Below are 26318 nucleotides of genomic sequence, written 5' to 3'. Positions count from 1 at the left end.
AGTAGTAGTAGAGTAGAGCAGTAGTATTGGGGAGTACTACTACGTAGTAGTAGCTGAAAAACTGGAGGCAGTTGCGCCAGCACTTTAGGCTGGGGCAGGGTCAAGGGAAACGCTGATTCGGGGAAATCACAGATTTGAGCCAGGGAAGTGGGATGGAGTTGTCTGAGATGGGAGGAGATGGGAGTCAGGGCACTGAAGGATTTGTTTCTGGGGGGCTGGTTATCCAGAACTGGAGCGAGCTGGGAGTGGAGTATGGGTTGAGGCAGGGGGAAATGATTAGCTATCTGCAGATCTGGGATTTCGCTAAGGAGGAGATAGAGAGCTTCCCGGTAACGCCGGCCTCCTCACTGTTGGAGGAGGTGCTGACGGCGTTGGCGTAGAGAAGGGGATGGTGTTTATGGGGTGATTCTGGGAGAAGAGAAGGCATCGCTGGAGGGGATTAACACAAAGTAGGAGAAAGAGTTGGGAAAGAGCATGAAGGGAAGGGTTGAGATGTGAGGTGCTCCAGACGGTAAATGCTTCAACTTTGTGCGCAAGGTTGGGGCTGAAGGTGGTGTATAGGGCGCACCTCACAAAGACGAGGATGAGCTGACTCTTTGAGGGGGTAGAGAATGTGTGGGGACATTGTGCGGGGGGGGGGGGGAGGGGCTTTCAAACATGTTCATATGATGGTCCTGTCCAAAGCTGGAGTTTGGGTGGGGTGTTGGGGGGGTGGGGGGATGTTTGGGTGGGGGGTGGGGGGACATTTGGGTGGGGGGGTGGGGGGACGTATGGGTGGGGTGTTGGGGGGTGTGGGGACGTTTGGGTGGGGTGTTGGGGGGGTGGGGGGATGTTTGGGTGGGGGGATGTTTGGGTGGGGGGATGTTTGGGTGGGGGGGTGGGGGGACGTTTGGGTGGGGGGGTGGGGGGCTGTATGGGTGGGGTGTTGGGGGGTGTGGGGACGTTTGGGTGGGGTGTTGGGGGGTGTGGGGACGTTTGGGTGGGGTGTTGGGGGGTGTGGGGACGTTTGGGTGGGGTGTTGGGGGGGTGGGGGGGATGTTTGGGTGGGGGGATGTTTGGGTGGGGGGGTGGGGGGACGTTTGGGTGGGGTGTTGGGGGGGTGGGGGGACGTTTGGGTGGGGTGTTGGGGGGTGGGGGGACGTTTGGGTGGGGTGTTGGGGGGGTGGGGGGGATGTTTGGGTGGGGGGTGGGGGGGATGTTTGGGTGGGGGGTGGGGGGATGTTTGGGTGGGGGGTGGGGGGATGTTTGGGTGGGGGGTGGGGGGATGTTTGGGTGGGGTGGGGGGACATTTGGGTGGGGTTGTTGGGGGGGGTGGGGGGACGTTTGGGTGGGGTGTTGGGGGGGTGGGGGACGTTTGGGTGGGGTGTTGGGGGGGTGGGGGACGTTTGGGTGGGGTGTTGGGGGGGGTGGGGGGGATGTTTGGGTGGGGGGATGTTTGGGTGGGGGGTGGGGGGACGTTTGGGTGGGGGGGGTGGGGGGCTGTATGGGTGGGGTGTTGGGGGGTGTGGGGACGTTTGGGTGGGGTGTTGGGGGGTTGTGGGGACGTTTGGGTGGGGTGTTGGGGGGTTGTGGGGACGTTTGGGTGGGGTGTGGGGGGGTGGGGGGGATGTTTGGGTGGGGGGATGTTTGGTGGGGGGGTGGGGGGGGACGTTTGGGTGGGGTGTTGGGGGGGTGGGGGGACGTTTGGGTGGGGTGTTGGGGGGTGGGGGGACGTTTGGGTGGGGTGTTGGGGGGGTGGGGGGGATGTTTGGGTGGGGGGTGGGGGGATGTTTGGGTGGGGGGTGGGGGGATGTTTGGGTGGGGGGTGGGGGGATGTTTGGGTGGGGGGTGGGGGGATGTTTGGGTGGGGGGTGGGGGGATGTTTGGGTGGGGGGTGGGGGGATGTTTGGGTGGGGGGTGGGGGGATGTTGGGTGGGGGGGTGGGGGATGTTTGGGTGGGGTGGGGGGACATTTGGGTGGGGGTGTTGGGGGGGTGGGGGACGTTTGGGTGGGGTGTTGGGGGGGTGGGGGGACGTTTGGGTGGGGTGTTGGGGGGGTGGGGACGTTTGGGTGGGGTGTTGGGGGGGTGGGGGCACGTTTGGGTGGGGTGTTGGGGGGGTGGGGGGACGTTTGGGTGGGGTGTTGGGGGGTGGGGGGACGTTTGGGAGGGTGTTGGGGGGGTGGGGGACGTTTGGGTGGGGTGTTGGGGGGATGTTTGGGTGGGGTGTTGGGGGGTGGGGGGACGTTTGGGTGGGGTGTTGGGGGGGGTGGGGATGTTTGGGTGGGGTGTTGGGGGGGGGGGAGAGTTGGACTCTGTTGTTGGTGACTGTATGGGGTGGATGGTGCATTCCTGATTCCCTTTCTTTGGTATTTATATTTAAAATGTTGAGGGTTGTTTGGGGGTTGGTGGGAGGAGGGGATTGTTGGCCAGGGGATTGACGTTGTATTGTTGGTGGGTGGAAATTTGGATGAAAATGTGAAAAAGGAGGAGAATAAAAATATTTTTTAAAAACTTGTAATTATCCCCCTCCTTTTGCACCATCTGGACCTGTAAAGACTGAATTACCTGCAAAGACTCGCATTCAAAGTGTCATCTTGCATAATTGGCTTTGTCTTATGCTGTGTGTCTCTTCACCTCTTCACTCACTGATGAAGGAGCTGCGCTCCGAAAGCCAGTGATTCCAAATACCTGTTGGACTTTAACCTGGTTTTGTGTGACGCCTTATTGTGGGGAGTGGCAGACAGACAGGGGTGGCTAGTTTTCCATCTTGGGAACTCCAGTTTCCTCGTACAAGTCCCGAAAGACGTGCTTGTTAGGTGAATTGGGCATTCTGAATTCTCCCTCAGTGTACCAGAATGTGGCGACTAGGGGCTTTTCGCTGTAACTTCATTGCAGTGTTAATGTAAACTTACTTGTGACAATAAAGATTATTATTATTAGTAGTAGATTTTGTCCATGACTCTGCTGGACAAGGCAGTGGTCAATGCATTGTATTTTGCAGGATGGAAAAACCCAGTTGGCAGGTTTGTGTTCCTAAACCGTGACGTGTGTGCACGCTTTTTATTTTTATTTTTATTTGTTTTCAGCCCCCTACCAGAACATTGCTCCCTCCGTGAGAGGGGTAGCACCCAGAAGGGTGGCCACAGCCATCAGCACAGTGAGACAGGCATCCACACAGGTTCCTCCGCTCCCACCCAACACACAGAGAGTAGGTAAGTCCATCAGTGACGCTGTTGCCGCAGGCTAGAAGGAGGTCTGGGGGAGGGGGGAGGGTGTGTCCTCTGAAAGGGTTTTATAATTCTAGCTTCCGTGAGCGTACTCGATCGCCATTGCTGGCCTGCGTCGTCAGCTGGCTGAGGTCTGGCGTGATCTCCCCCGAAACCCAATCCTTTGGTGTCTTTATGTGGTTGGTGTCAGCTTGACAAGCAGCCGCCACAGAATAACTCCACCTCAAAAGGCTTTGTGATTGTTTTTCATACACTGCCTTACAATAATGTTGTTGATTTGACAAATACTCCTTTTTATTAGAATTGGAATCTGAAACCATTTGGCCTAGTGGTTGTATATATTAATTTTTACTGGGTGTGGCCAAGGGTTGGCATTTATTACTCATGACCTTTGGCCTCGAAGATGGCTCTGGAGGTCAGTTAAGACCGAACTGAGTTGGTGTGGGACTGGAGTCACATATATAATGTGGCTGGTAGGAACTGCAAGTCCCCCTCCCTAAAGGGATATTAGTGAACCAGTTGGTGTCCATTTCTAAATCCTATGTAGTTGAACGCTTGTTTTTTGTTTTTGTTGCATTGTTAACAAAGCCTCTGGATTGTCATTTTAGCTTCACCGCTTCCTTTCCTGGTTTAATGAAAACTTTGATTAATGCTGGAACCCAGTGAAATGCAAATGAACTATTTTTTAATAATTGAATGAAGTTTGCATTCCGTCTGCAATTTAATCCCCGTTGTTATCCTCTGCTCACACCTTCTAGCCACTATAGGAACTCAGACGGCTGGACCGCGCACTGCTCTGTCTGGACCTATGGTGAGGGTGCTCCCTCAATATAAATACACAGCTGGAGTCTGCAACACGCAGCACCCTCCCAGCGCACAGCAGGTACTGACCAGAGGCGTCTGGCCAACCTTCGTAACTATGGATGTCGTAGTGTTCACAAAAGACCACAGAAGCTAAGTTCATTAACGAAGCTAACTTTCAGCTACACTGCTTGAAGAGGGATGATACCTTTTAAAACTGAATAGCTAGGATGCCACTGGAGTAGTTTTACATAAATTACTTTATTAAGGATTGAGGTGAATTATAGGGAGGGTACTGAGTAATCATTATTAACCATTAAACATGTATTTTTAGGACATAGCAGTAATAAGTAATCAAATGGATTTAGGGTAGCTAACTTGACCAAATGAAAATAAAATGAAAATTGCTTATTGTCACGAGTAGGCTTCAAATGAAGTTACTGTGAAAAGCCCCTAGTCGCCACATTCTGGCGCCTGTTTGGGGAGGCTGGTACGGGAATTGAACCGTGCTGCTGGCCTGCCTTGGTCTGCTTTCAAAGCCAGCGATTTAGCCCTGTGCTAAACCAACCAAAAGGACGTCACTTCTGATATCCTGTCTTTGTGAAACAATCAGGATGCTTCTCCCAGACAATCAATGCACAGCAAATTACTGTAAAACTACTCTAGTCGCATCCTAGCTATTCAGTTTTAAAAGGTATCATCGCTGAACCCCCCCCCCCCCCCGTTCACTGCTGATCAACCACTTCTTCCTATAGCAAACAATAATCTAGTGATCGACAATCTACACTCTACTAACGCTAGTCTCTACACTCACTAACTGTACTCTGCACTCTTGGCCTTTCCTCTGCCTCTCTTCAGCCCTCTCCCAAAAGCCTGAGTCGATGCTTTATATAGTTCTGCATCTAGCTCCATCTAGTGGTTAATTATGACATTACATTAACCCTTTATATTCTAGACATTCTACATAATGTCACAACTATGGTTACGCGCTGCATCAAAAATCATTAGCTGCAAAATTAGATTGGGGCTGCGGGTTTTGCTCAAAGTTTCTCGATTCCCTTAATTTTTCTTCTGACCAGCAAGTGGCAGTCGGGGTTAAATTCCGAGAAGCATTATCCAAACAGCGCACAGAACATCAAAGACTCAATCAAACAGATTCATTCTTTTAAGCTGTCACGGGGCATGACTCGCCTGGCCTCCTCTCTCGATCGGGCAGGTTTGCTAAATAATTGTTATGTACCGCACCTTTCAGCTGCAAGTGGTACACAATCTGCCCCTCCTCCACAACCACCACCAACCCCTCTCAGTTTCTCAGATGGAGGGGGTGATCTGCTTAAAATGTTCATGGGGCTCAATCGAGTAGCTACAGAAGTGATGCCCCACGTTGGGGAAATTGAGTTGAACGTTAAACCAGACCATTGATGCACGAAATCAGGAAAGGCTTCCTTGCGTTGTAGTAGAAATCTGGAATGTTTGCCCCCCCTGTACGTTTCGGACGCTGGGGGAATAATTGGAGCTTTCGTGTCGAGTTTGATAGATTTTTGTTGGTTACGGGTATCAAGAATATGGAACGCAGGCGGGTAAATGGATACGAATCACTCGTTGCCTGACCCAAACGACCTCCTGCTCACCCGATTTTTGTTACGCGATGTTGAGGCAGGTTTGTGAAGCTGGCCTGCCTGGTAGCTGCATTTTCTGATGTGTTTCTTTTTCCGGTCATGTTGCAGGTGTCTGAACCGGCCGTCCATGTTCACGGCCAGATGCCACTCACTGCCTCCATGTTGGCTGCTGCCCTGCCGCAGGAACAGAAACAGATGCTGGGTATGTGTTTGAGAGCGTGAGCGGAGCCAATGTGGCCTTTATTCCTGACACTGAACCAATGGTGGCGCTTGAACCTGTCTGCCCCACTCCCAACGTTGAGCCTCTTGACCCATTCCTTGGTCCCTTCACTAGAGCCCTGCCTTCAGCTACCTGGGCCCCAAGCTCCAGAATTGCTTGCAAGCTCTTCCCCGTAAACCTCTCCATCTTCCTTCCTTCAAACTTGGCTTTGGCCAATATTTTGGACATCACCTTCCTAATATCGCTTCCTTTGACTTGGTGTCAATTTTCATCTGATTTGTACTTCTGTGATACTTTGATGTTTTAGCCTGGCACTACAAGCTTTTGGTGTTAGCATTTAAGGAGAATGAGCATCATTAAAAATCTAGTCTCTGTTCCCTTTCCTACTTCCTCGGTGGCAATGATGTGTTGGGATCTCCCTGGAAACGAACTGCCCTGTCTTATCTCTCCCCATGGTTACCGTTCACTCTGAGCCCTGGAAAAGTGTTCTCACTGAATTCCACTCTCTCTCCGTCACCCCACCCAGTCAAACAGGTGATTTGGGGGAGGTTCTCACCAAACTTGATGAGCGCCTTCATCTCTGTCATTGTTTTGTTCTTTTGGTAACTATTAACCGCTGCTAACTCGCCCTGCAGTTTGAGAGGGAGAAGCTGGAATCGGATTTAATGATGTTAGAGTTTAAATAAGGGTAACTACAAAGACGTGAGGGAGGAGTTGGCCAGAGTTGATTGGAAAAGGAGCCGAGCAGGGAAGACAGTGGAACAGCAACGGCAGGAGTTTTTGGGGGATATTCGGGAGGCACAACAGAAATTCATCCCAAGGAGGAGGAAACAGGCTAAGGGGATCAACCATGGTTTTATAAAAAAAATGTTTTTATTCTCCATTTTCACATTTTCCTTCAATAGTTACACCCCACCAACAAACAGTAAACGGTAACAAATACAAAGTCAATCCCCTTAACAACAACAACGATCCCATCCTCCCACCACCCCAAACAACGGCCCTAACTATCAATATATGCATCAAATAAGACAAACCCTCCCACGGTGGGAAAAAACACAAAGGGGAAAAAGGAGTCTGGAATCGCCCATGGTCACCATTAATCTATAGAGTCCCCCCCCGACCCCTGTCACTCTATGCCATCCAACCTCCGAAAGAGTACCATAAATGACACCCAAGAGTTGTTAAACCCCTCCCCCAACTCTTCCCCTCCACTTCCTCTTGTAAAACACCTCAACCCCCCCCCCCCCCCCCCAACCTCCCCCAAACCTCGGCTCCTTCCCTCCAACTTTCCACCCCGGCTAGACCCATCTGCTTGGCCCAGCACAGGACCTTCTCCTTCACACTGTACCTACGGAAGCACAGGGTCACTACCCTTGGCGGCTCACTCGCCTTTGGTACAGGCCTCCACGACCGATGAGCCCGATCCAGTTCATATCGGGAAGGATCCTCCCCCTCCCCCAATAGCTCCGCCAACATCGCAGCAAAATATTCCGTCAGCCTCGGGCCTTCCACTCCTTCGGGCAGCCCCACAATCCTCAAATTCTGTCGCCTGGATCTGTTTTCCAGGTCTTCCATTTTTCCTCGCAGATCCTTGTTAATCTCCAGCACCTCCCGCATCTCCTTCCCCATCGAGGTAAGTTGATCACCATGCTGCAATAATGTCTCCTCCACATCCTTCAGCGCCTCCCCTTGCTCCCGCACCTCCGCCACTGCGCTCGCCACCGCCATCATCACCGGGGAAATCGCCTCCTCCACCAGCACACTCAAAACCTCCCTCATTTCCTTCCTCATTGCCTCCGTGTATTTTGTGAACTGCCTTTCGAATTCCGCAGCCATCACCGTAGTTATTTCTTCAGCCGTAAGCAATGCGGCCTCCCCTGGTGCTCCAGCCTCCATTTTCCTTGCCGACCCCGCGGTGACCTTTCCACTCCCCGACTTTCAGCTGCTTTTTTCACGGCCATTTTTTTACTGATCCCCGACATTTCCCTTTACTGTGCTTTTTCCCGACTTTTACTGCCTTCGCTGCCCCTAGGACCGGGCGTTAAACCCTGACAATGCCGTTCCCGAACGGGAGGCCTCCAACGTGCGACTGCCTCCCGCCCGCCCCCCTCCAACGTGCGGCTGCCTCCCCCCCCCCCCAACATGCGGCTGCCTCCCCCCCCCCCCTCCAACGTGCGGCTGCCTCCCCAAGAGGATCAACCATGGTTGACGAGGGAAGTTAAGGCAGTTTAAAAGCTAAAGTAAAGGTATACAAGGTGGTGAGGATTAGTGGGAAGCCAGAGGATTGGGAAGCCTTTAAAAGCGAGCAGAGGACAACTAAAAACGCAATGAGGGGAGAAGATGAAATATAAGTGCAGGCTAGCAAGTAATATTAAAGAAGATTGCAAGAGTTTTTTTAAAATTATATAAAAGGTAGGAGAGAGGCCAGAATGTACATTGGACCATTGGAAAATGAGGCTGGAGAAGTAGCAATAGATAGAACATCGCACGTACAACAGTACAGGCCCTTCGGCCCACGATGTTGTACCGACCATTTATCCTAATCTAAGATCAATCTAACCTACACCCCTTCAATTTACTACTGTCCATGTGCCTGTCCAAGAGTCGGCAGTTGGGGAATAAAGAAACGTCAGAGGAACTGAATAGGTACTTTGTATCAGTCTTCATGGTGGAAGACACCAGTAGGATACCAGAACTTCAAAAGAGAGTCAAAGGGCAGAGGTGAGTGCAGTGACCATCACTAAGGAGAAGGTTCTGGGGAAGCTGAAAGGTCTGAAGGTGGGTAAATCACCTGGACCGGATGGACTACACCCTAGGGTTCTAGAAGAGATGGCTGAGGGGATTGTGGAGTCATTGGTGGTAATCTTTCAGGTATCACTGGAGGCAGGGATGGTCCCAGAGGACTGGAAAGTGGCTAATGTAACATCCCATTTTAAGAAGGGAGGGAATCAGAAGATGGGACATTATAGGCCGATTAGCCTGACTTTGGTCATTGGCAGTCTATTAATAAAGATGAGATTGCAGAGTACTTGGAAGTGCATGATAAAATAGGACTGATTCAGCACGGCTCAATCAAGGGGAGGTCATGTCTGACAAATCGTGGCAGCACGGTGGCACAGTGGTTAACACAGTTGCTTCACAGCTCCAGGGTCCCAGGTTCGATTCCGGGCTTGGGTCACTGTCTGTGCGGAGTCTGCACGTTCTCCCCGTGTCTGCGTGGGTTTCCTCCGGGTGCTCCGGTTTCCTCCTACAGTCCAAAGATGTGCAGGTTAGGTGGATTGGCCATGCTAAATTGCCCTTGGGTTAGGCAGGGCTACTGGGTTACGGGGATAGGGTGGTGGGGTGCTCTTTCTAAGAGCCGGTGCAGACTCAACGGGCCGAATGGCCTTCTGCACTGTAAATTCTATGATAATTCTATGAAATCTGTTAAAATTATTTGAGGAGGTAATGAGGAAATTAGACAAAGGACAGTCAGTGGATGTGATCTATTTAGATTTCCAGAAGGCTTTTGACAAGGTGCCATACAGGAGGCTGCTACATAAGATAAGAGCCACGGTGTTGGGGGCAAGTTGCTGGTATGGATACAGGATTGACAGACTGGCAGAAGGCAGAGAGTGGGGATAAAGGGGTCTTTTTCAGGATGGCAGCCAGTGACACACGGGTGTCAGTGTTGGGACCACACCTATTCATGATATACATGAATGATCTGGAAGAAGGTACTGAAGGCACTGTTGCTGGGTTTGCAGATGATACAAAGATATGTAGATGGACAGGTAGTATTGAGGATGTGGGGGGACTGCAGAAGAACTTGGACAGACTAGGAGAGTGGGCAAAGAAGTGGCAGATGGAATACAATGCAAGGGTGGCACAGTGCAGTGGTTAGCACTGCTGGCTCACGGCACTGAGGACCCCGGTTTGATCCTGGCCCCGGGTCACTGCCCATGTGGAGTTTGCACATTCTTCCCGTGTCTGCGTGTGTCTCACCCCCACAACCCAAAGATGCGCAGGGTAGGTGGATTGACCATGGTAAATTGTCCTTTAATTGGAACAAAAATTATTGGGTACTTGTACAATGTGGAAAAGTGTGTGGTTATGCACTTTGGTCGGAAGAATTGAGGCATAGACTATTTTCTAAATGAATGAAAATGAAAAATGGGGAAAGGCTTCAGGAATCAGAAGCACAAAGGGACTTGGGAGGCTTAGTTCAGGATTCAGTTAACATTGGAAGTTCAGTTGGCAGTTACAAAGGCAAATGCAATGTTCGCATTCATGTCTAGAGGGCTAGAATACAAGACCAGGGATGTACATCTGAGGCTGTATAAGGCTCTGGTCAGACCCCATTTGGAGTATTGTGAGCAATTTTGCGCCCCATATCCAAGGAAAGATGTGCTGGCCTTGGAAAGGGTCCAGAGGAGGTTCACAAGAATGATCCCTGGAATGAAGAGCTTGTCGTATGAGGAACGCTTGAGAACTCTGGGTCTGTACTTGTTGGAGTTTAGAAGGATGAGGGGGGATCTTATTAAAGCTTACAGGATACTGCGAGGCCTGGATAGAGTGGAGGTGGAGAGGATGTTTCCATTTGTCGGAAAAACTAGAACCAGAGGACACAGCCTCAGATCGAAGGGACGATCCTTTTAAAACGGAGAACGGGAGGAATTTCTTCAGCCAGAGGGTGGTGAATTTGTGGAACTCTTTTGCCGCAGAAGGCTGTGGAGGCCAAATCACTGAGTGTCTTTAAGACAGAGATAGATCGGTTCTTGATAAGGGGATCAGGGGTTATGGGAAGAAGGCAGGAGAATGGGGATGAGAAACACATCAGCCATGATCGAATGGCATAGCAGACCTGATGGGCTGAATGGCCTAATTCTGTTCCTATATCTTATGATCACTTGCCTAATGGCCCAGGTAGGCCCAGCTCTCCCAGAAGAACGTAAGGAGGGGGGACTGGAGAAAGGGATTTGATCCCCTCATCGTAATTCAAGATGATCATGGCTGAACTCCACCACATGTCCCTTGATTCATAATCATCCATAAATCTATCAGCTTCAGCCTTGAATATACTCAATGGCCAAGCATCCACCGCACTATGGGTAGGGAATTACAAAGATTTGCGCTCCTTTTAGTGAAGAAAGCTGACTTTCCTCAGTCCAAAATGATCAACTCCTTATTTTGAATGTCAGACTGCTCTAGATTCCCTTTGAATATTTTACAGGAAAGTCCCACCTTTTGCAACTTAGCGAACGCCTTTGTACGCCAATCCATGTTCTCTTTCCCCGAGGGGACAGCAGCCATGATGGAGCAAAGGCCCTGACTGGTTTTAACAAGGAGAATGGTGTAAACATCCCTGAAAGCCTATTTCAATTCAATAATCCCAAAGTCACAACTCCTTCCAAATATTGACTTCAGTATTCCTAATGTTGGAAAGTTCTCTTGGTATAGCTCTCAACTGGCCTGGGATATTTTTCTTCTCGTTTCAATCCATCATGAATTTCTAAATGTCGGCCTTTTTTGGGGGAAGGTGATATTTAAAACAGCAACTCTGGGTCCTTCGGGGGGGGGAAGAGCCAAATAGATGCTGCCAGATTGCTGAGTATTTGCAGGGTTTTCAGTTCAGTATCCGAGGAAGATTCCGAGATTTCCTGTTTTGTACAGGTGAGCGCCTGTATCCACTCATCCAAGGCATGCATCCAATGTTCGCTGGCAAAATCACCGGTATGCTGCTGGAGATTGATAACTCTGAGCTCCTGCACATGTTGGAATCCCAAGAATCCCTGTGCTCCAAGGTAGGATTTCTTTGTTTGTGTGTGTGTGTGTGTGTGGTAGTCACCATTAACTATATTAGATGTAGCACGGTAAGACTCCTGTATTTGAGGTACATGGGTAAATCCCTGCCAGCTGGCTCCGCCCAGTAGGCGGAGTATAAATGTGTGTGCTCGCCGGAGCTGCTCCCATTTTGGTAGCAGCTACAGGAGAGGCCACACATCTTTGCTCAGTAAAGCAGCGATTATTTACTACTCTCGCCTTTGCAGTAATTGATAGTCATCAGTGTCTGTGTGTGTGTGTACGTGGAGAAAAGTTGGAGGAACGTATCCTGTTGGGATGCTGGATGGCACAAGCGAGTAGATTCAGTCACTCCGTTCTTGACTCTGGGTTTTTGTGATGTGTGTTGGCGAATTCCACAATGGGCCTCTTGAGAGCTTTCAGGGTTTTACCACAAGCATTCGCAGCTTTCCTTTTTAGGAATTACTTAAATTAGTTATGCAAAGAAAACGGGTCCCAGTTGTTATAAGGGGTGTGTACTAGGGCAGAAAATAATAATAACCACTTTAATAGAGGGATTCCTCTTCCTTATTACGAAGACCAGCCGGCTCCTTCTGTACACTTCCCACATTTCCCGCACTCCAACTTTGGAAATCATTGCGTATACGAAGTTCCGATTCGTTCTGAGCTCGAGCTCCGGCTTTGGCCGGTTCCTGAATGGAGTTGCTGTTTCCCTGTCAGCTTAACACTAAGTAGCCATGGGTGCCAGATTCTATGGGAAAGGCTCTTGTCCTTCTGTCAGAGTCCATGCCCCGCTCTCCAGACACATGATTGCAAAATCTAGACCAACAATAGTGCAGTACTGAGGGAATGCCACTCTTAGTGCAGTACTGAGGGAATGCCACTCTTAGTGCAGTACTGAGGGAAGGCCACTCTTAGTGCAGTACTGAGGGAATGCCACTCTTAGTGCAGTACTGAGGGAATGCCACTCTTAGTGCAGTACTGAGGGAATGCCACTCTTAGTGCATAGTACTGAGGGAATGCCACTCTTAGTGCAGTACTGAGGGAATGCCACTCTTAGTGCAGTACTGAGGGAATGCCACTCTTAGTGCAGTACTGAGGGAATGCCACTCTTAGTGCAGTACTGAGGGAATGCCACTCTTAGTGCAGTACTGAGGGAATGCCACTCTTAGTGCAGTACTGAGGGAATGCCACTCTTAGTGCAGTACTGAGGGAATGCCACTCTTAGTGCAGTACTGAGGGAATGCCACTCTTAGTGCAGTACTGAGGGAATGCCACTCTTAGTGCAGTACTGAGGGAATGCCACTCTTAGTGCAAGTACTGAGGGAATGCCACTCTTAGTGCAGTACTGAGGGAATGCCCACTTTAGTGCAGTACTGAGGGAATTGCCACTCTTAGTGCAGTACTGAGGGAATGCCCACTCTTAGTGCAGTACTGAGGGAATGCCCACTCTTAGTGCAGTACTAGGGAATGCCACTCTTAGTGCAGTACTGAGGGAATGCCACTCTTAGTGCAGTACTGAGGGAATGCCACTCTTAGTGCAGTACTGAGGGAATGCCACTCTTAGTGCAGTACTGAGGGAATGCCACTCTTAGTGCAGTACTGAGGGAATGCCACTCCTATCAGAGATGGTGGTTTACCAGAGAAATGAAATCAAAGTCCCGTCTGTGTCTGTCGAACATTCCATTCCGTTTATTTTGATGTAGAGTCCGGGCCCATAGTGACTAGCCTGCAAACTATTAGCTTGCCCCGCTGGTCAAATCTTGCAGAGACGATAGCCATTTTGAGGACTATAAAACAGCCAGTATTTATATCGTGCATGAACGTAATAGAACAGAACAGGCCCTTCGGCCCTCGATGTTGTGCCGAACAATGATCACCCTACTTAAACCCACGTAACCCGTATACCCGTAACCCAACAATCCCATTAACCTTACACTACGGGCAATTTAGCATGGCCAATCCACCTAACCCGCACATCTTTGGACGGTGGGAGGAAACCGGAGCACCCGGAGGAAACCCACGCGCACACGGGGAGGACGTGCAGACTCCACACAGACAGTGACCCAGCCGGGAATCGAACCTGGGACCCTGGAGCTGTGAAGCATTGATGCTAACCACCATGCTACCGTGAGGCCCCATAATAAAAGATCCCAGGAGGCTAAATTAAATGTCAATGAGCCACATAAGAGGTTACTGGGGCAGATATCCAACAGCTTAGTGGGGGAGACTGTGGTAAAGGGGGGGGGGGAGAGACTGTGGTAAAGGGGGGGGAGAGACTGTGGTAAAGGGGGGGGAGAGACTGTGGTAAAGGGGGGGGAGAGACTGTGGTAAAGGGGGGGAGAGACTGTGGTAAAGGGGGGAGAGAGACTGGGGTAAAGGGGGGGAGAGACTGTGGTAAAGGGGGGAGAGAGACTGTGGTAAAGGGGGGAGAGACTGTGGTAAAGGGGGGGAGAGACTGTGGTAAAGGGGGGGAGAGAGACTGTGGTAAAGGGGGGGAGAGACTGTGGTAAAGGGGGGGAGAGACTGTGGTAAAGGGGGGGAGAGACTGTGGTAAAGGGGGGGAGAGACTGTGGTAAAGGGGGGAGAGAGACTGTGGTAAAGGGGGGGGGAGAGACTGTGGTAAAGGGGGGGGGGAGAGACTGTGGTAAAGGGGGGGGGGGGGAGACTGTGGTAAGGGGGGGGGAGAGACTGTGGTAAAGGGGGGGGGGAGAGACTGGTAAAGGGGGGGAGGAGAGACTGTGGTAAAGGGGGGGAGAGACTGTGGTAAAGGGGGGGAGAGACTGTGGTAAAGGGGGGGGGGAGACTGTGGTAAAGGGGGGGGGGGAGAGACTGTGGTAAAGGGGGGGAAGAGACTGGTAAAGGGGGGGGAGACTGTGGTAAAGGGGGGGGGAGAGACTGGGGTAAAGGGGGGGGGAGAGACTGTGGTAAGGGGGGGGAGAGACTGTGTAAAGGGGGGGGAGAGACTGTGGTAAAGGGGGGGGGAGACTGTGGTAAAGGGGGGAGAGAGACTGTGGTAAAGGGGGGGGGGAGACTGTGGTAAAGGGGGGGGGGAGAGACTGTGGTAAAGGGGGGGGGGGAGGAGCGACTGTGGTAAGGGGGGGGAGAGACTGTGGTAAAGGGGGGGGGAGAGACTGTGGTAAAGGGGGGGAGAGACTGTGGTAAGGGGGGGGGAGAGGACTGTGGTTAAAGGGGGGGGGGGGGAGAGACTGTGGTAAAGGGGGGGGGGGGGAGAGACTGTGGTAAAGGGGGGGGGGGAGACTGTGGTAAAGGGGGGGGAGAGACTGTGGTAAAGGGGGGGAGAGACTGTGGTAAAGGGGGGGGGGGGGAGAGAGACTGGTGGTTAACGCTGCTGCCTCACAGCACCAGGGACCCGGGTTCGCTTCTGACCTTGGGTGACTGTCTGCGCGGGTTTCCTCCGGATGCTCCAGTTTTCTCCCACAGTCCAAAGATGTGCAGGTTAGGTGGATTGGCCATGATCAATTGCCCCTTAGTGTCCAAAAGGTTAGTTGGGGTTACGGGAATAGGGCAGGGGAGTGGACCTAGGTAGGATGCTCTTTCAGAGAGTCGGTGCAGACTCGATGGGCTGAATGGCCTCCTTCTGCACTGTGGGGGGGGTCTAAGATTTGAAAACTTGGAGTTGTGACCTAAGACATCACAAAATATTAGGGTCAATCTAAATTGCTGGAACATAAAGACAGAAAATCACAAATAAAACATAGCCCATTTGCAATAACTAAACTTATAACTATCTCCACCCCCCCCCCCCCCCCCCTTTCATAAATGCACCTTAGGAAGGAGCAGTGCTCTGAAAGCTAGTGATTCAAAACAAACCTGTTGGACTTTAACCTGGTGTTGTAAGACTTCTTGCTGTGCTCACCCCAGTCCAATGGCGGCATCTCCACATCATAAATTCAAACCCATTAGCCAAGTGTGAGTTTCAGGTTTCACTTCTGCACAGGTTTAATAACGGTCTGTGTCCATCCCTCTTCCCCAATTTGGATCATAGGGGAGGAATGAGAAGTTACAGCTCAGCAATCACACTGGGTGGGGCACAGACCCATCTTCCTCTTTTATCCTTTAACTAAAAGAAACGGGGAGGAAAAAATAAGCAAAGAAACAAGATGATGCAACGGCACAGGTCCCCTTCACCAAGTCAGTGCCCAATGATGGACGTTAGAACATTTGTGTAACTAAACAAGATGTTTATACTTTGCTTGCCAAGTGAGTGTGTTTGGCTCTGTCACACCAGCTAGGCCTGCATTGGATGAGCTGAGGGAGGGTAAAATTGGGCAATGTTAAGAGGTGGAAGTAGGTGTTCTTGATGATGGTGCAGACATGTGGTCGGAAGCTCATCTTAGGGTCCAATGTGAAGCGTGAACAGTCTGGTTCCAGTTGCCTGGGAGAGGGATATGCTCTGTGGTTAGGGAGTGAAGTTTGTATCAGGAATTAAAACAGCCTCGAACCCTGTCAGTGTGGGTGGAGAGGATTCGATGACTTCCTCAGGTTTGGTGAAGAGGAGTCCATTAAAGATTGGGGAACGCTGAATGGTCACCTCGATAGACCAGGCTTGGTGGTCAAAGCTGTGTTTTATAAATATCCAGTACCCAATGTTGCAATTTTTAGATGAGAGTAGAACTGGGATTAAAAACATATATTTTCTGTTCAATTCGACAGTGGGTCAAAGTTTATTATTTTGTGCAGAATTGTTGCTTATTTCTAGACTGGTCACTCTGTGAACCAAGCAATTTGGTAAGTCAGCAATGACTCTCCGGATACTTGGGGAAGGTGGAATACAGGGGTTTGGTTAAACACAGTGTGTTGGGTCCCATTAGCTGGTTAGTCTGTGTGGCTTGACATGTCCACAAGAAGTGGCTGAATTCTTGCACACTGACCAATGTAATCCTTGATGTGCAGACTTTATGGTGTCCTGTAATGGGTGTTTGGGTATCCAGGCAAGTTATTGAATTTTTTTATAGATGTCAATCGACATTTGAAGTGAGATCTGTGTGAACTGAGAATTTGTGCTGAGTGGATTTGTTTTTGTTGTCTGTAGTGTCCTTTACCACAGGAACAGTCGTGATGCTTTATTGCCTCATGTAGAGTTGCAAGATGTCAAATGGAGTTCTGAGATAATAGACAACCCGGTCAAATTCCTATGGGTAGCTGGAGTTTTATTGTCTCAAAATGGGGCTTGTTTAGCGCACTGGGCTAAATCGCTGGCTTTGAAAGCAGACCAAGCAGGCCAGCAGCACGGTTCGATTCCCGTAACAGCCTCCCCGAACAGGCTCCGGAATGTGGCGACTAGGGGCTTTTCACAGTAACTTCATTGAAGTCTACTCGTGACAATAAGCAATTTTCATTTTCATTTTCATGGCACCAGGGGCGGCACATGGCGCAGTGGGTAGCATTGCTGCCTACGTCACTCAGGCCCCGGGTTTGAATCCCAGCTCTGGGTCACCGTGTGGAGTTTGCACATTCTCTCCTTGTCTGCGTGGGTTTCAGCCCCACAATCCAAAGATGTGCTGGTTAGGTGGATTGGCCACTCTAAATCGCCCCTTCACTGGAAAATAAATAATTGGGTGCACTAAATTTTTTTTTTTTAAATAAATAGCACCAGGACCTCTGACTTGGCCTGAAGCGTCACTCTCCAAAGTATGGTGTCTGCTGGGCCTCAGTAGCTGGCAATCCTGCCTTCAAGTCAGAAGGCTATGTGTTAAAGTCCCACTCCAGGGTCTTGAGAGCTTGTCGTGGGCTCACCTGCCCATTACTGAGGGAGTGCTGCCTTTCAGAGGAGCTGTTACACTGAAGCCTCATCTGTCCCTTGGGTGGACATGAAAGATCTCATGGCTTGGGTTCAGAAAGAACAGCGGCCTCTCCATGGCGTCCTGGCCAATTAGTCCTTAACCAACATTGCCGTTTGTGGGAACATGTGATGTAGGAATTAGCTGCCTCATTTCCCTAGTGACCACCTCATTTCCCTAGTGACCACTTCAAAATTCCTTCAGTGGCTGTAAAACTGTCTGGAGGTTAATTGTTCTTGTGGTTCCCTGGACCTAGTATGTTTTTACACCATTCAGCAGAGGCATTGACTAATGAGGAGCAGGAACTCAGTTGAATTCCTGCCCTTTACCACCTCAACCAGCCAGCCATCATCACTTTGAGGGAAGAGATGCCTTCTATTAGGACCTTGGATGCCAATGCAGCTAAACCAATGAAAGACCTGCAAAAAATGGGGTCCTGGGGCTGTAGATTGCTTCTGTCTTCATGTACCATTGCAGCCATCTTGCTTTACAAAGAGAATCTTGTCCTTCAATCTGCTGCAGCTTGAAGAATCTGTTGTTTTGGGTTCTTCCAGGTCGAGGAAGCTGTTGCTGTGCTTCAAGCTCACCAAGCTAAAGATACAGTGCAGAAAAAAGGCAACCCAGCTGCCTGAGCAGGTGATGTCCACAGTTTGCAATGGGGAAGCACATGAGATTTTGGCTTGTTTGGTTGAGCTGATCGATACTGTGTTTATGCTTCACATGAACCTTCCTTCCCTCCTCTACCTCGAGCAATGTCCTCCTATCCTTTTCTGCCTGGTGTGTTTATCTAGTCTCTCCTTCAATGCCACTTCCCTCCAACCATTTCCATATGGTCCACCATGCCACAGTCTCACCACACTCACTAGGACTTTTCCTGAATTTATTGGCGGCTATCATATTGATGACATCTCATTATGGACCCGTTTGCAAAGGGGGATCCTCTTTTCTATTGAATCCCTTCACAATCTGATTCATTCTGCCTTTTACATCAGACCTTAGTCTCCATTTTCTCTGGGGAAATTGGACCCAGACTATTCAGTCTTTTCTGATTGGAATAACCTTTCAGTTCTGGTAACATGCTCGTAATATTTTTGTGCCTTTTCTTAGTTGCTTCTCTTGCCCTCTGTTTTGTAATATGGAGACCAAACCAGAATATAAATATGAAAGCTGTCAGATTGTCGTTTTAAAAACCCAACTGGTTCACTAAAATCCTCCGGAAACCCACCGTCCTTACCTAGTGGTTCTATGTGACTCCAGTCCCATGTTAGATGATTGAGTCTTGAGGCCCTTGGGCCAATAAATGCAGCCCAGTCGGCATCTCCCATGGCCAGAGAACAAGTTTAAGCCAATAGCAGGATAGGTGAATGAGGCAGGGGTTGAAAAGGTGGGTGTTTCTGATTCGCTTTCCGGACTTGGGGAAGCTTACCTTGAGTGCAAGCGTGGTTTATTAATGAGTTTCCCATTTCTTGCAGGAAGGACTTGACTAACTACGAGAAAACTGTTTCATGAAGAAAATGTTTGGTCACATGATTCAAAGTTTAGGTGGGGAATAAATTGATTGGATGTGGGCTGGTAATAAGGTTCTGCTCACATTACTGAATGCTTATGTGTCGAGACTGTCCTCTTGCTTTGTCCTGTATGGCTCATTGCTTCATTGACTTATTAAAGTACCTTGAAACTGGACTGACACAGCTTGGTCCTTACACACCAGCTACGATTGAATGGCGGAGCTGATGGGCACAGCCCATGTCGTATGGTCTTTGTCCTCCTGTTACTGGATCACAAATTGCTTTGATTTACTTTTGAGGATCGTATATATCACACTCTCTCACACACAAGGAATGAGGTTTCTAAAATATTCAGTCCAACTAGGAAGGAGGCATTGCTGGATCTGAAATAAAAATGGAAAATGCTGGAGCAGGCGGAGAGAAAAATATGTTTTGAGTCTGTGTGACTCGTAATTGCTGAATCTGACGCTGGGCCAAGTTGCCTCTGAGGGGAATCATGAGTAAGAATGATCATTGTATCGCAAGGTGTAGATTAGTAAACGGAGAACCATCTTGCATGTCCTGCTAAGTTCTAACATCGCTGGGATAAGAGATCTAGCCAGGGTAAAAAAGAACCAAATGATTGTCAGGAAAAACAGTGGAAGAATGGGTGATCTTTGTGATGTTTCACAAACAGGACAGGTACATTCCAACAAGACTTGGGGGAAACCAAAGACAAGTTCCTTGGCTGGTGAATCATATGCACCATGTGAGATGTTCAAGTGAGAACCAGGACAAATAACAGTGGGAGGAATCAAGGCTGGCAAATGATAGAATAGCATATTGGTTAACATAAAAAGGAACTAGGGCAGCACGGTAGTGCAGGGGTTAGCACTGTTCCCTCATGGCACTGAGGTCCCAGGTTCCATCCTGACTCTGGGTCACTGTCCGTGTGGAGTTTGCACATTCTCCCCGTGTTTGTGTGGGTTTCGCCCCCACAACCCAAAGATGTGCAGAGTAGGTGGATTGGCCACGCTAAATTGCCCCTTAATTGGAAAAAAATGAATAGGGTACTCTAAATTTATAAAAGAAAAGGATATTGGACTGGGGTTATTTTGAGGTACCGAAGGGGCTGTTTGGCTAAATGGAAAAAGATAATCTATTAGCACATTAGATTCTCCAGATAGGCTGTTAAGCCAGGCCATGTTTGTTTTGGCAAACCTGGCCCTTGGATGATAAGAATCTTTGTAATTTTTTTCATAGAATTTACAGTGCAGAAGGAGGCCATTTGGCCCATCGAGTCTGCACTGGCTCTCGGAAAGAGCACCCTACCCAAGATTAACAACTCCACCCTATCCCCATAGCCCAGTAACCCCACCCAACACTAAGGGCAATTTAGCATGGCCAATCCACCTAACCTGCACATCTTTGGACTGTGGGAGGAAACCGGAGCACCCGGAGGAAACCCCCGCACACACGGGGAGGATGTGCAGACTCCGCACAGTGACCCAAGCCGGAATCAAACCTGGGACCCTGGAGCTGTGAAGCAATTGTGCTATCCACAATGCTACCATGCTGCCTAATGGTATTGCTTGGTGGGTGGTTCGATGACTTTGATACAACAGACAGGTATTATCATAGAATTTACAGTGCAGGAGGCCATTCGGCCCATTGAGTCTGCACTGGCTCTTGGAAAGAGCACCCTACCCAAGGTCAACACCTCCACCCTATCCCCATAGCCCAGTAACCCCACCCAACACTAAGGCAATTTATCATGGCTAATCCACCTAACCTGCACATCTTTGGACTGTGGGAGGAAACCCACGCTCACACGGGGAGGATGTATGAGAGTTGGAGATTCATTTCCTGCTATTCACACATATAGAAAGTCTCCAACAACATCTGGAGAAATTCACCCCTTCTATTCATCACTGGCACCTGTCATTTATTCTCCTTCCCACATTCCCCTCAGAAATTGGTGGTTGAATTCATTTAGGGTCAAGAGTTTAAGCAGTAAATTATGATTATTCTGAATCCTTGGCTCGACCTTGCATGTTTTGTTTTGTGAAACTGAGGCTTTGTCACCCCACCTAGTTGACAACTAGTTGAAGGGTGATTGTAGTTCAGAGTTGGGATGCTGTGTGTGTTTTGGAGGGAATTGAAGGCTAATTATAACGACATTAGGCAGGAACAGAAGAACCTAGATTGGGGGCGGGTGTTTGAGGGTAAATCAACATCTGACATGTGGGAGGCTTTCAAGTGTCAGTTGAAAGGAATTCAGGACCGGCATGTTCCTGTGAGGAAGAAGGATAAATACGGCAAATTTCAGGAACGTTTGATAACAAGAGATATTGTAGGCCTCGTCAAAAAGAAAAAGGAGGCATTTGTCAGGGCTAGAAGGCTGGGAACAGATGAAGCCTGTGTGGAATATAAGGAAAGTAGGAAGGAACTGAAGCAAGGAGTCAGGAGGGCTAGAAGGGGGTCACAAAAACTCATTGGCAAATAGGGTTAAGGAAAATCCCAAGGCTTTTTACACGTACATAAAAAGCAAGAGGGTAGCCAGGGAAAGGGTTGGCCCACTGAAGGATCGGCAAGGGAATCTATGTGTGGAGCCAGAGGAAATGGGCGAGGAACTAAATGAATACTTTGCATCAGTATTCACCAAAAAGGAATTGGTGGATGTTGAGTCGGGAGAAGGGCGTGTAGTCTGGGGCACATTGAGATCCAAAAAGACAAGGTGTTGGGCGTCTTGAAAAATATTAAGGTAGATAAGTCCCCAGAATACTGAAGGAGACTAGAGAGGAAATTGCTGAGGCCCTGGCAAAAATCTTTGGATCCTCACTGTCTTCAGGTGATGTCCCTGAGGACTGGAGAATAGCCAACGTTGTTCCTTTGTTTAAGAAGGGTAGCAAGGATAATCCAGGGAACTACAGGCCGGTGAGCCTTACGTAAGTGGTAGGGAAATTACTGGGGAGAATTCTTTGAGACAGGATCAACTCCCATTTGGAAGCAAATAGACGTATTAGTGAGAGGCAGCATGGTTTTGTGAAGGGGAGGTTGTGTCTCACTAACTTGATAGAATTTTTCAAATAGGTCACAAAGATGATTGATGCAGGTAGGGCAGTGGATGTTGTCTATATGGACTTCAGCAAGGCCTTTGACAAGGTCCCTCATGGTAGACTGGTGCAAAAGGTGAAGTCACACAGGATCAGGGGTGAGCTGGCAAGGTGGATACAGAACTGGCTAGGTCATAGAAGGCAGAGAATAGCAATGGAAGGGTGCTTTTCTAATTGGAGGGCTGGACTAGTGGTGTTCTGCAGGGATCAGTGCTGGGACCTTTGCTGTTCGTAGTATATATCAATGATTTGGAGGAAAAAGGTAACTGGTCTGATTAGTAAGTTTGCAGACGACACAAAGGTTGGTGGAATTGCGGATAGCGATGAGGACTGTCAAGGATATAGCAGGATTTAGATCGTTTGGAGACTTGGGCAGAGAGATGGCAGATGGAGCTTGATCCAAACATGAGGTAATGCATTTTGGTAGGTCTAATGCAGGTAGGGAATATACAGTGAATGGTAGAACCCTCAAGAATATTGAAAGTCAGAGATCTAGGTGTACAGGTCCACAGGTCACTGAAAGGGGCAACACAGGTGGAGAAGGTGAAAGGGGCAACACAGGTGGAGAAGGTAATCAAGAAGGCAAACTGCATGCTTGCCTTCATTGGCCGGGGCATTGAGTACAAAAATTGGCAAGTCATGTTGCAGCTGTATAGAACCTTAGTTAGGACAAACTTGGAGTATAGCGTTCAATTCTGGTTGCCACACTACCAGAAGGATGTGGAGGCTTTAGAGAGGGTGCAGAAGAGATTTACCAGGATGTTGTCTGGTATGGAGGGCATTAGCTATGAGGAGCGGTTGAATAAACTCAGTTTGTTCTCACTGGAACATGGGAGGTTGAGGGGCGATCTGATAGAGGTCTACAAAATTATGAGGGGCATAAACAGAGCAGATAGTCAGGCTTTTCCCCAGGGTAGAGGGGTCAATTACTAGGGGGCACAGGTTTAAGGTGCGAAGGGCAAGTTTTTTTTTTAAACACACGGTAGTGGGTGCCTCGAACTCACTGCCGGAGGAGGTGGTGGAAGCAGGGACGATAATGACATTTAAGAGGCACCTTGACAAATACATGAATAGGATGGGAATAGAGGGATATGGACCCAGAAAGTGTAGAAGATTGTAGTTTAGCCGGGCAGCATGGGCTTGGAGGGCTGAAGGGCCTGTTCCTGTGTTGTACTTCTCTTTGTTCTCTCAGGTGATGGATGTTCCGATGCTTCCGGCAAAGGAGCTGTGACAAGTTGGCACAATGGATAGCTGGTTCAGTGTGCTGGAAGGAGTGAATGGTTCTGGATTACAACAGACTCTAAAACTAGTGTGCTACCCGCCCCGGAACCTGAGCAGAGGGACAATTGATTTTTATTGGTGCACTTGTTTTAATCTAGAGTCTGACACCCTTCTCCACTCCAGCAAATAAAGACACCTACTGTCATTACCATAAGTTTTAATACCTGAGTCCAAAAGGTTTTACAGTGCAATACAACATTCAAACTAAACCAATAGCACATAGCATGACTTATGGAATTAAACATTAGGTCCCAGGGGAAGAGACACAAACAGGTGGTTTAATAATAGTCCAGACAATACCGATTCAGGATAAAGACTAGAGAGACGAATCAAAACAAGTTGATCCCTTTGCTGAAAAGGTTTTTGTGGACACCTGCAAAAGTGAGTTTGCTTAATCTATACTCAGTATTCTGTATCTTACCCCACCGGCTGCAGCAATCACTAACACGCCCTCTTATTGTGGGGAAAAAATAATAATCCTGATCAAAATATGGAATTGTTAGCAGGAAAAGTCTGTTTGATGACAGAAATTAACTAAAGTTACAATCAATGATTCCTCCGATTCAAAAACTATCAATCTGCAACACCAAAAACAAAATATTTTACAAACCACTTCAGCAACAATGTTTTCACTCCCAAATTAGTCTTCCCAGTAGGAGTGAGCCGTGCACAATTAGTACTGGGTCTTTGGGAAACATTCGTTCTCTACTCATGTTGGTCAGTAAATCATGGGAGTCAAAATAACAAATCTCATTATTACAATTCTGGGCTCGCTGGCCAGAGACTCTGCATTTACGCACTGAACTTGGGCAAAACCTTTGGGAGTGAGAATTCCAGACAAAAGCGTTGCTGACTTCTCCCAGTAAATTGCAGAGTTTGTGGTCAGCTGTTTGTTTCTCCCGCCTCTCTACAGGACATGGAGTGGTTTCTGGTTGGGGAGTTCTGGGTCAGAGTCAGATAGTGAAATTAGAAAAATACGTTTATAGAAAGGTGGACAGTTTGAAAATCTTAAACAAATGGTTGACGTTGGAGCAGTTAATTTTACATCTGAGATTGATGGATCTTAAAGGCATGAAGGGATGTGTGATAAAGGTTGGTATAGAGTTTGGTGTCACAGATCAGTCATAACCTCGTTAATAATAGGACCAAGGGGTTGAATGGGGTCCTGCTCCTATATTTCAACATCTTACTTCAGCACTGATGCTGATAGAAATTCGAAGTGCTGTTTCCAGTCAGGAATGTTGTCAGTGCAGAGGGCAGTCAGGCAAAGTATCTAGGTGAAATGACAGAGGAAGTGTTGAGCAGCAAAAAAAAAAAAGAGAGAGTACATTTTAGCAAGCTGCCCTTATCGCCCTTTCTCACCTCCACTTCCACTGTCCGAGAATAACCACACAAAATACCCCATTGGTCATTGTCAAGTTAATAAACTTCAGAGGAGATGGCAGACAGGTGGCACTGAACAGTGGTGGGTGGGGAGAAAGAGGTGAGTGAGGACATGGTCAGGTCTACATGTAACATCTTTGTTCTCAGTATCCTGGAAGTGGGGACACAGTTTAAACTGGAACCCAGCAAGGAGTCAAAGCCATCAGGAAAAGTGGGGCAACAGAGGAGGACACAAAGAAAAATAAAAGAGCGCAATGGAACACCGAGAGTTAAAAGCACAATCTTGAAAACACAGCCAGCACAAAACAAACACTTCCTAAAAAAAAAATTTTTAATTATGTCAAATTCCTCTACAGCATATTTTGCAAGCGGATTATTGCTTATATAAGCTGTGCAATCTAGGGACTGGTTAATGTTCCCGTTGCCAAGTCAATGAGTCTTTTGCTGCGTAAGGAACCGTTTTCTATTAATTTAATTTTTTGAGTAGGAATTAGAGTCAAGTCAAGCTGTTGTTTGTATAATTTAAATACTCTCACATAGTGCTCTTTGGTATCGAGACTAACGACCCGTAAAGCCCAAAACAAAACATGCATAAATATACAGGGGTTCAAAACCTGCCTAAGCCCCTCTCTCATATGCACGTTTTCAGGTGTCTTTAGTCTGAAGCCCCACTTCCTCCCCCACAAGAACAAGCTTTTATTTAACAAGATTCTGGACTTCCTGCAGGAGGCGCTGGCCAGATTGGTTGCCTGGGTCCTGTCTAAGCATCGCCTGAAGATCAGCAGCACTACCGCTGTAATCCTGAAGAAGAAATGAAAACAATATTTAGCAAGGCATTTTTGACCAGCCTCCTATCAAAGTGATTGAAACCATGCAATTACAAAGCGGATATGAAAATCACATATTGCTGAACATGTTGCTTTGAACATTGTGGGGCAAAGAGATGCTGCCAATTTACCACCCAGATTCCAGCACATTCCAGAGGCAAAACTAGCCCCGATCCCAGGGTCGAATTGACACTCTGCTGACTGCGCTGATCAAAGGACACTTCAAATTCTACTCACTGATGACATTCGCACCTCAAGTCAGAGGGTTGTAAGTTCAAGGCCCACTCCAGACGTTGGAGCCCATTAACAGAAACATAGAACACAGGAGTAGACCATTCAGCCCTTAGTGCCTGCTCTACCATTCAAGGTGACCATGGCCGATCGTTATCTCAAACGTCACATTCCCACATGCTCCCCATACTGCTTGACGCCCTGAGAATCTAGAAATGTATTTCCGTCTTAAATATATTCTGTGATTGGCCTCCACAGTCTTCTGTGGTAGAGGATCTCTTCGTCACCCTCGATGAAGAAGATTTTCCTCACCTCAATCCGAAATGGCCTGCCCCATATCATGAGACTGTGACCCCCCTTGTTATAGACCAACCCCCCTGCCCCCTTAGCCAGAGGAAACAACGTTCATGCATCTAGTGTGTCCAGCCAGGTCAGAATTTTAAACATTTCAATTATGTCCCCTCTCCTTCTAAGCCGGGGCAAGCGGACAGTCCCGCCATCCCAGCAACCAGTCTGGTGAACCTTCCCTGCTCCCCCTACATGGCAAGTATATCCTTT

The 26318-nt window shown here is 48.7% G+C and overlaps 1 protein-coding gene across 1 annotated transcript in view; it reads left to right on the top strand.

Annotated features, from left to right (window-relative positions):
• Positions 1-19118, top strand: part of LOC119969747 (embryonic polyadenylate-binding protein-like) — a 62491-nt gene extending 43373 nt beyond the window's left edge. The window contains 6 exon segments of the mRNA XM_038803786.1: positions 3067-3192; positions 3966-4090; positions 5736-5829; positions 11503-11633; positions 17990-18071; positions 18908-19118. Coding sequence (XP_038659714.1) covers positions 3067-3192; positions 3966-4090; positions 5736-5829; positions 11503-11633; positions 17990-18067 — 554 coding nt within the window. The 3' untranslated portion in view covers positions 18068-18071; positions 18908-19118.
• The last annotated feature ends 7200 nt before the right edge of the window (positions 19119-26318 follow it).

This window comes from Scyliorhinus canicula, chromosome 7 (genome assembly GCF_902713615.1).
Source record: "Scyliorhinus canicula chromosome 7, sScyCan1.1, whole genome shotgun sequence".
NCBI classification, from domain to species: Eukaryota; Metazoa; Chordata; class Chondrichthyes; order Carcharhiniformes; family Scyliorhinidae; genus Scyliorhinus; species Scyliorhinus canicula.
The sequence above is the reverse complement of the archived record's forward strand: the minus strand, read 5'-3'. Positions and strand labels throughout refer to the sequence as shown.